The sequence below is a fragment of the Thrips palmi genome, unplaced genomic scaffold (genome assembly GCF_012932325.1).
Source record: "Thrips palmi isolate BJ-2018 unplaced genomic scaffold, TpBJ-2018v1 HiC_scaffold_18, whole genome shotgun sequence".
Taxonomy (NCBI): domain Eukaryota; kingdom Metazoa; phylum Arthropoda; class Insecta; order Thysanoptera; family Thripidae; genus Thrips; species Thrips palmi.
In genome coordinates, this window is record NW_023144627.1 from 19,237,275 (window position 1) to 19,246,361 (window position 9,087).

Genomic DNA, 9,087 nt, shown 5'->3' on the forward strand with positions numbered 1-9,087 from the left:
CGCCCCGGCCGCGGAGGGGAGGGGAGGGGGCCCGCCAGGTATGCGAAACAGGCAAGGTGAGGTGGGGATGAGAAAGAACACAAAAGACAAGAACAGGTGAGGAGGGGGAAAGGGGAGCTGGCGGAGGGAGGGGGCGGCCGCGCCGCCGCGTCCTGGAGGCGGACGGGACGACGGGACGCCGCCGCCGCCGCGCCGTGGACTACGTGGAGAGGAGCACCACCGGCACGGCCAGCAACGCCAGCAGTCTTGCTTGGAGTTCGCTGCCGAGCGGTTCGGGCCCAGCGCGGGCCCCGCGGCGAGGTGCTGGTCTCTCTGTCTGCCAAGGCTGCCAAGGCGCGGCCAACGAGGTGGCCCTGTGTGCCACCAGTGCGGTCCAGTGCGTGTTTTGGTGCGACGAGTTCGAGTACACTGTAAGCGCCTGGAGGCTGGCGCTGCTAGGCGCTGCCTGGCGCTGGAGGCTGGCCCTCTCGCCCTACTTGTGCTCCGCCAGACTCCAGAGTGTGCGCCTGTGTCTCCTCCAGCACGACGGCGCGCTCCGCCACGCCGCCGCGCCCCGGATCTTCTCCAGGTAAGCGTCGACTAGTCCAGTTACCTCTCGTTGCCGCCGGTGCCTGCGGTCAGACTGTGGGTCTGTGGGTTGGGGTTCGACTCCCGGCCGAGTCCTTGCGGCCTTGCGGTTTGGGGGCGTGGGCGCTAGACGCGCCTTGCCACCTCGTTTGACGGCCGCGTGCACGCCGAGTGTGCCACGTGCTTGGTCGCGCTGTCTCTCTCGCACCGCCACGGGCCACCCCTCGAGTGCGAGAGAGACAGCGCAGCCCTTGCGACACCGCGTTTCCGTAGGGGGTGAACTCATTTACTGGTGGCCGTCCTCGCTGGCCTTGGGGAACGCAGCGACGCAGCAACGCGGCCTAGCCGTCGGCTCCGCTGTTCCAATATTTGCCCGGCGTGCTTGCCGTCCGGGCGTGTCCCCGAGGACGCACTCGACGTGCTCTACCACGGCTGTCGGCTGCCGTGCCGCGCTCCACGTGGGCTGGGTGGGCGGGTGGTCCGACGCACCAGCGCGGCGGTTTGCCGTGCCGGGGGTGGGTGGCTCCGCGGGTGGGTTCCGACATGTCAGCATGCCACGGACGTCGTGGACGTGCTTGGCCTTGCCAGGGATGTGCAAACCGCGGCGCGTGACCGGCCGGCTGCCGGCTCTCCCCTGTGACGTCACGGACACGGAGGGGCTGCGTGGCGCGGCCCGTGGCGGCCTCGTAACGCCCCGGCCGTCTTGTGAAACGTTTCGGATTAGTTTTGGACCGGTTTTCGGGTGGCGCGGCGTGGCGGCGCGGTGGCGCGGCGGCATGGCCGGCCACGTGGCGGCGTAGTGCGTGCTGGCGGTGCTGGCCGCCTTGGTGCAGCGCGTCGTCTCCGTGCGTCCCGGGGATAGGTCAAGGGATGACGCGGCCCTTCTGGAAGCTTTCCCGCCAACGGCCCCTCCCCCCTCCCTTTTTGGGCAGGTTTCTCACAAGGCCCATTGTGCGGCTGCGTACCTGGCGGTCCTGGCGGTGTACCTGACGGTCCTGGACCGCTCGCAGGGACTCCGCTTGCTCCGCTCAGGTGCGAGGGAGGGAGGGGGGAGGGGCACGCTCTTTTTTTTCGGAGGTGGCCGATTGGCTCGGAATGTCGGTTGGAATCTGGTGGGCAGACCCTCGGCTTGGGGATGGGGTGGCGTGGCGTGGTGTGGCCGGTGCGTCTTCGAGGAAGGTGTGTAGGTGTTTTCGGGACCGCTCTCCCCTTCCCCCTCCTTTACCTGCCTGTCGGCCTGTCGGCCAGGTAAGCAGCCACAAAAGATACATCTGTCGGCCCGTACCGGCCAGGCTGCCCGGGCTGGCCAGGCCGGGGATCGGTAGGTCGGCCGAGGACCGAGGGGCATTCTTCTGGTTATTAGGGTGCTATTGGGGGACCTGCAAGCGGCCTGGTTCGACCTGGTCCTGGTCCCCGGGACGGCCCCCGGGACCCAGCTTCACTTCACCTGGTGCGCGCGCTCCCCGCGCTCCCCAACGAGGCCGTGGTGCAGGCCCTCGTGTGGAGACTGTCCTTGCGCCGCGTGTCGTCTCTCAGTCTCTCGCCCCCGCGGTTCGCCAAAAATAATCTTGAAAAGTAATTCGCGAGGTGGTTGCCGGCAGGCTGTCCTCCTCGCCGCCCACGCCTGCAGGCTGTCTCTCTCGCACTCACGGGGCGCGCGGTACGGGAGCGAGAGAGAGAGAGAGCGCCGGGCTCTCGTTTTTGGCGTGTCGTGCCTGCGAGACTTGAACGCCAGAGCCAGCCACAGACCCTGCCGGCCCTTGGTGTTGGCGGCACGGCGCACCGTGCGCCCAAGTCCCCGTCTGGGATTCCCCGCCCCGCCCCGCCCCGCCGGGGCTTCGGATTGTGTTCGCATACAGAGTGTTGCGGCGTGGGCCGTGCCGGGCGTGCGTGCACGCCGTCGAGGCAGTGGCGGGCCTCCCTGCTCCTCCCGGTGCTCGTCGTCCTGGTCGTCCTGGTCGTGGGCGTGCTCCGATAATTGTCCGGCTGCGGCGGGGGAGGGCGGCAATTTCGGCCAGTGGATGGTGGTCACTTTTGGCGCGGCCATTTCTCACGCTTCGCAAATGTGTGTCACATTCGTTTGCCGTGTGCGAGTTTGTGTGTGTGTGTGCGGGCGGTTGCGTGTGTGGGCCATGCCGCTGCCTCCAAATCCGACTTTTCGTGTTTGTGGCTTTGGCCTGCCGCGCGGCCACCTTCTAGGCAAAGCCAGGCAAAGCGGTCGAGGCCCTCATGTGAGACGCGGTGCGGTGCCGCGCGGTTCCGCATGCCTGCGCCCTGTGCCTGGCCAAGGAAGGCCCCGGCCTGGCCCCGGCCTGGCCCCGGCCTGGCCCCGGCCAGCCACTCGCATCGCCTTCGGCTACCTTCGGCCACCTTCGGCCACCTTCGGCCAAGCCAAAGGCGAGCCAAAGGCCTTTGGGAGCTCCCCGCCAGGCTGCCTCTAAGGCTGCCAGCCCCGCCGGCCCGCCACGCTCTGGTGCCGCGGGAGAAAGGAGCGAATCGGAAAGGTCGAGCCTTGGTCGACTCTTGTTGTTTTTAATTCAAGCATCGTTCTTGTTGGTGTTGTTCTTTTGCTGACAGGTAGCGGTGCTGCACGTGTTTCTGCGGGTCGCGGTTCACGGACGGTGACGTCAACGCGGTGAAGTCACCGCCTTGCCAAGCCCGCCAAGCTCGCGAAGCAGGCCCTTCTCTTCCGTTTCGTCGCCAAGGACCCGCGGGGACCCGCCGCCAAGGCCGCGCAGCAGACGAAGACGCCTGGGAGGCGCTGTTATTTTCTTTGGTTATCTAGCTGTATGAGTGCATTCGACTTTCATAAAGCTAGGTTACCGAAGCTAAGAGCGGCGCCTCGTTCTACGAGACGACTTTCAGCAGCGGACCTCAACAGTTCTTCAAAGAGAAAAACAACCCGAAATTTTTGCGTCCGTTCTTTTGTTATTTTGAACTATTTTTTGTGTAATTTTTCATGGTTTCCATCTAATTTTGGTGTGCTCTGGTGCAGTTATTCCCACCTCGTTAACGCCCTGCATATTCTCCTATCTCTCTTGGGTCGCAGAGAAGACCATGGGAGTCCAGAGTGCGACAAGTGTGTTATTTTAAGTGTACGTCGTACCACTACTTCTGTCATATGTGTGGCATTCGCACATAACACCGTATCTACCATGGGATTCCCCACGAAGATACGTTGTTCTGTCAGATGATCACCCATAAACGCTTGCAAGAGGTAGTCAGTGTGGTGCTAGTGTAAGACCTACGTGTCCTTGTTGTGAACTTCCCTCAATTTCAATGTTGTGAAGCGAGGAAGAAAGGAAATGGAAATATTACTCTGTTATATTGCTTGAAGTTTATTCAATTTCTCTTGTTTTAAATGTGTTTTAACATGGAAAATTTAATAATAAAAGGTGTGTACACAGTACACAGAAAAAGATTTTCCGTTTAGAAAACTTAAAAAATCCTCATAGTTCATTCAAAACATTTTAATAAAATCTCCTTCACTCCCTTATCACAAATATCACTGAACCTCAGCCAGAGGGTCTGTTTCTTCCCGTGCCTCCGTAACTATTTCCATCTCTTCTTCCGGCGGCAAGCTACTCCCGTCATTCGAAAGGTCAGACTTTAGGTTACACCCGTCACTCGAGTGTTCAGGTTGCAAGCTACGCCCGTCATTCGCGTGTTCAGGCTGCATGCTACGCCCGTCATTCGAGTGTTCAGGCTGCGAGTTACGCCCGTCATTCGAGTGTTCAGGCTGCGAGTTACGCCCGTCATTCGAGTGTTCAGGCTGCGAGTTACGCCCGTCATTCGAGTGTTCAGGCTGCGAGTTACGCCCGTCATTCGAGTGTTCAGGTTGCATGCTACGCCCGTCATTCGATCGTTCAGGCTGCAAGCTACGCCCGTCATTCGAGTGTTCAGGCTGCAAGCTACGCCCGTCATTCGAGTGTTCAGGCTGCAAGCTGCGCCCGTCATTCGAGTGTTCAGGCTGCGAGTTACGCCCGTCACTCGAGTGTTCAGGCTGCAAGCTGCGCCCGTCATTCGATCGTTCAGACTGCAAGCTACGCCCCTCATTCGAGTGTTCAGGCTGCAAGCTACGCCCGTCATTCGAGTGTTCAGGCTGCAAGCTGCGCCCGTCATTCGAGTGTTCAGGCTGCAAGCTACGCCCGTCATTCGATCGTTCAGACTGCAAGCTACGCCCCTCATTCGAGTGTTCAGGCTGCAAGCTACGCCCCTCATTCGAAAGTCCAAGCTCCGCTTTCACTGGATGAGACGGCTTTGATTTTTTGGACGGTGGCGTGTCCAGCGTGTCCACTTCGTCACCTGTCAAATGTGGACGCCGCATTTCGAGTGGGTGGGCCTGCCTGAACTTCTTGACGAGCTTCTTGTGCACTCCCGTTTGGAACAAGTGCAGGATGAGTGCCGCGCGCGCCTTGGGGTCCTGGCAGGCCTCGTCCGCCTCACCGCTGAAAGTTTCATCAACCACCTGCTTGACGAGGGCCACCATGTCCGTGTCGTTGTCCTCCCTGACGTCCCTGATGGTCTCCTTGATGAACGTCCGATCGTGGCGCACACGAAGTCTCCGCACCTGCTGGGTCAAGGCCTTCATCTTCTTGAACCGCTTTTCGCTTTTCGCTGCCCGCTTCTTCGCTTCCGCGTCCTTTTTCTCGATATCCTTTTCCAGTTTGAGGATGTGCCGCCGGAGTCTGGCTTCCATTTCTTGGCGGGCTGCTTCGGCCGCCTCGGTCGCCTCCACTGCTTCGGCCGCTTCGGAGGCCGCCTCGGTGACGAGGTACCTTTCCTTTTCGAGCGCCTTTTCCAACACGCGAATCTTCTCCTCAAGTCTTGTCTTCTCCTCCTCCAGTCTTGTCCTCTCCTCAAGTCTTATTCTCTCCTCCAGTCTTGTTCTCTCCTCTTCCGGCGGCGTTGGACAAACAGGAGACTGGAAACGAAACCGCCAAATATAAATCAGTGTCCCGCGAATTCAGTGCTGCCGCATACCTACGAACTAGGCGAAAATTCCCACAATGCAAGCAAGCGTTATAACTCACCTCCGACCGGAGAACTACCTCCGGGTAGTTATCTTCTGAGAAGTTATCCTCCGCGTAGTTATCCTCTGGGTAGTTATCTTCCGGGTGGTTCCCCTCCGGGTGGTTTCCCTGCGGGTGGTTCTCCTCCCGGTAGTGCTCGGTGGACAGCTTGCCCAGGAACTTGAAGACGCACTTGGGCGGGCGCGGGAGCGGGACCAGCGGTGGCGGCGAGAGGGGCCGGGCCAGGGGGAGCGGGCACGCAGACTTGATGGCGCGGTAGGGCAAGGGGGACACCAGGAAAGGGTTGGGGCCGAGCCGCGCCACGGTGGCCACCTTGCCCACCTCCGGGGGCAGTCCGATGGGCAGCAGTGGCGGGGGGTCCGCCGGAATCAGGAAGGTGTTCTGAAGACACAAAATGGCGCATCAGTCAGAACCACGTGGACACGCACGCACATACACATGGACCACGAATTTACCTCTTTCTCGGTGATTTTCGGGACGGCTGTCTTCTTGAGCCTGAATCGGTCCCCCATCGAGACGACGTCGTCCTTGCCGAAGTGCAGCGAGCAGAGGACGGGGTGTCGGGTGATCTCTTTCTCGGTGAGGGCGCACAGACGCAGCCATTTGGCCCGAACGTCGGGGTCCTTCGGGAACCTAGAAAAATGAAACAAAATACAAAAATGTAGTGTACCGCTTAGTCAGCGTCCCAGGAAGGAGAGCCAAGTCAGAAACGTAACAAGTGGCACGAAAGTGATCTGTGTCCCTTCTTGGGGCGGTCAAAAGGGGGAGGGGGTCAGGAAGAAACCCCCCCCTCTTTTCCCCTCCGAAAACGAATACGCCCCTGAGCACCACGCGCGGCGCGCGACATACTTACGAGAAGAATGAGATGCCTTTCGTCTTGTGGCCCTTCCCTGACTCGCACGTCGGGGCGGAACACCGCGAAGGCATTGCTGGTTCGGGGTGGGCAGCGCAAAAACAAAGAAACGCACAAACTGACTGCTCTGCAGTGCTCTAGAGGCGACACTAAAAACGGCGGGACTCTGTAGGGGTCGTGCAGCGAGCAGCAACCGGGCTTCGGCGGCTTCGGCTGACTTCGGCTCCGCCACGGACCCCCGAAGATGCCCGAAGACGTCTTCGGCCGTGTGTTCGGGGCGTTCGGAGCGGCTACAGCGGCCCGTTCATGTCAGGTACGCTCCCGGCCGCGGGCTCGGCTTCGGCTCCGAAGTGTCGGGCGTCTCCGAAACTTTTTCGGATGCTTCCGAGGACCTTCTGCACTTCTGCAGTAGCGGCCGGTCCTGGTTGCGCTGAGTTCCAGCACTGTAAAACAGAAAAACCAGATTATGCCTTCTGCTGACGTCTTTCCATCTCGGCTACAGTCGGGGACTTGAACCGGAATCCCCCTGGCAGGACCGATACGCTCCCGTTGCTCCAAACCACACAAGGCGCGACCTTGCACGGCCACAATGACTGGGACCGGGTTCAACTCCCCGTGAAGGCGAGCCGTTTCTTAGCTCTAGGCCCGCGCTTCGGCCTTGGGCAGCCTTGGGCGTCTCGCCAGTCCGGACTAGAGCTGTCGAAACGGGTACCTGTGGGGGAGGGGGGGCAGAAGACCGGTGGAAGCGGTCAAAACTCTAAACGCGTTTTGAGCTCTAGAGTCGCTTAATGGGACTCGGACCGAACGTGTGACCCCACCAATGGATTCCTCGTTCGGAGAGCAATCCATTGGTGGGGTCACACGTTCGGTCCGAGTCCCATTTAGCGACTCCAGAGCTCAAAACGCGTTTAGAGCTTTGACCGCCTCCACCGGTCTTCTGGCCCACTGTGTGTGTGTGTGTGGGGGGGGGGGACTAAAACCCACGAATTTTGCGGCTCGCAGAGAAACGGCTCGGATACGGCCTTGATCTCTGGCACAGCACCGCGGCCGAGGCTGGCCGTGGCACAGATGGCACACTCTGAGGCAGCTGCGGCGATACGTGGCCGACGTGGCCGTCATGGACACCGAGGTCCCGGCCAGGTCGACCAAGGTCGAGGAGAGAGAGAGGAGCACGGGGCTCGATAACGCCGTGATAGCGCCAATGCCGCCCCGACCAAACAAGGCGCCGTATCAGGCCGTGCCTGAAAAAGAGGCCCGTTCCGTTCCTGCGCCGTTCACAGGCTCTTTTTTTTCAGGCTGGACTGGGCTGGACGCGCTAGACGCGGCGGGCGTGCTCGTGATTTGGAGCACGCCCAAGTCGTGCTGTTACCAGGGACTCGGTTACGCGCCCGGTAGTTTCTCCTTCTAGGGTCGCCACAGCTGGAGGCACACTGGAGGCGTCCAGGTGGTGCGGGTCCCTGGCGTCCCGCCTTGCTTCCCGCCACTCCAGCACTGAATAAAGCACTCTCACCCGCATCTTGCTCGTTTGCTACCCCCACCTCTAGGGACGGCAAAATGAAGCGGACATAGCAGGGTGTTCCAAGTGTTCGAGCCACCAGAGCGACTCATTGGCACGCAGAGCGCCCGGAGGTGGGCAACCCATCGGGCTCCACCGATTCCAGCGGCAAGGGTTGCCTACCTACAGGCGCTCTCCAGTATCTCCAGTCGTGGGCCGATCGCATCGGCTCCCAAAGGATCCGGGGCTCCAGCATTTCCAGTCACTACGCCGCCATGGCACCAGGAAGGCGGTTCCAGAGCCCAGCTGGTGAAGCTGTGCAACGAGTCCTTCCCCACGTCATGAACCGTCGGACGACAGGACACCCGTCGAGAGGCTCGCTTATGAGAAATTTTCTAACACGTACTTCACCCACCCGGGCGCCATGTTTATTATGGTTACCGTCTCCACTCGCAACTGGGAGCACTGAAGCCGATTTCTACCCAGGCTAATGCGCTGGAAATATCCAATAATTGTCACAATAATAAATTAAAATGCGACCTTTACAAGAAAGATTAAATTGGCTACAAATTTGGAAGGGACGAGGACTGTCAAAGGCGAGGGACGACTTTTACGACCTAACCGTGCACCCTCGAGAACTTTTCTTGAAACGGCACATTTTACTCTATGAAAGGACTCACCATACGGGCATTGAAATATCCAGTTGTTACCGCATTATTGCAGCCGACAATTCGATTCTAAATTTCACACGACAGCTATGAGTGCGAGAAGTGCCAGAAGCTTCAAAACAGAACTTGGCAGAGCAGAAGTAATGGCCGAACTTCTCATACAAGCTTAGTACATCAGCGAAGGGGAGGGGGGGGGTACACCCGTCGTGCCAACAAGACGCCTGGCTTGGTCGACGGAAATTCGGCGGTATGTCCTGCCTGTTCAAAGAAAAGAAAAGAGCGAAAGAAACCCCTGATGCTTTCAATTCCTTCTAGCGTGTCGAATCTCCGATCAACTTCGTATTTTGGCGCTGATTATTTTGGATTGAGACAGCGAAATATTGCCAACATGACTTCTTCATTATGCTTCATCAGCAGTTCAGAGTTTCATGCTGCTGGAGAAAGAAGGCATTTTCAAGGGCTAATTAAAAG

The 9,087-nt window shown here is 59.6% G+C and overlaps 1 protein-coding gene across 2 annotated transcripts; it reads right to left on the minus strand.

Annotated features, from left to right (window-relative positions):
• Window positions 1-3,899: 3,899 nt before the first annotated feature.
• LOC117645220 lies at window positions 3,900-8,788 on the minus strand. 2 transcript variants are annotated; one of them, XM_034385258.1, is made up of 6 exons: window positions 8,629-8,788; window positions 6,454-6,896; window positions 6,056-6,233; window positions 5,601-5,981; window positions 4,751-5,491; window positions 3,900-4,618 (listed from the first exon to the last, which is right to left on the minus strand). In XM_034385258.1, the coding sequence occupies exons 2-6, from the start codon at window positions 6,525-6,527 to the stop codon at window positions 4,073-4,075; spliced, it is 1,920 nt and encodes a 639-aa protein (XP_034241149.1). In that variant the 5' UTR covers window positions 6,528-6,896; window positions 8,629-8,788; the 3' UTR covers window positions 3,900-4,072. The 2 variants fall into 2 exon arrangements, with proteins under 2 accessions (XP_034241149.1, XP_034241148.1); XM_034385257.1 differs by having other exon boundaries at window positions 3,900-5,491.
• Window positions 8,789-9,087: the final 299 nt, after the last annotated feature.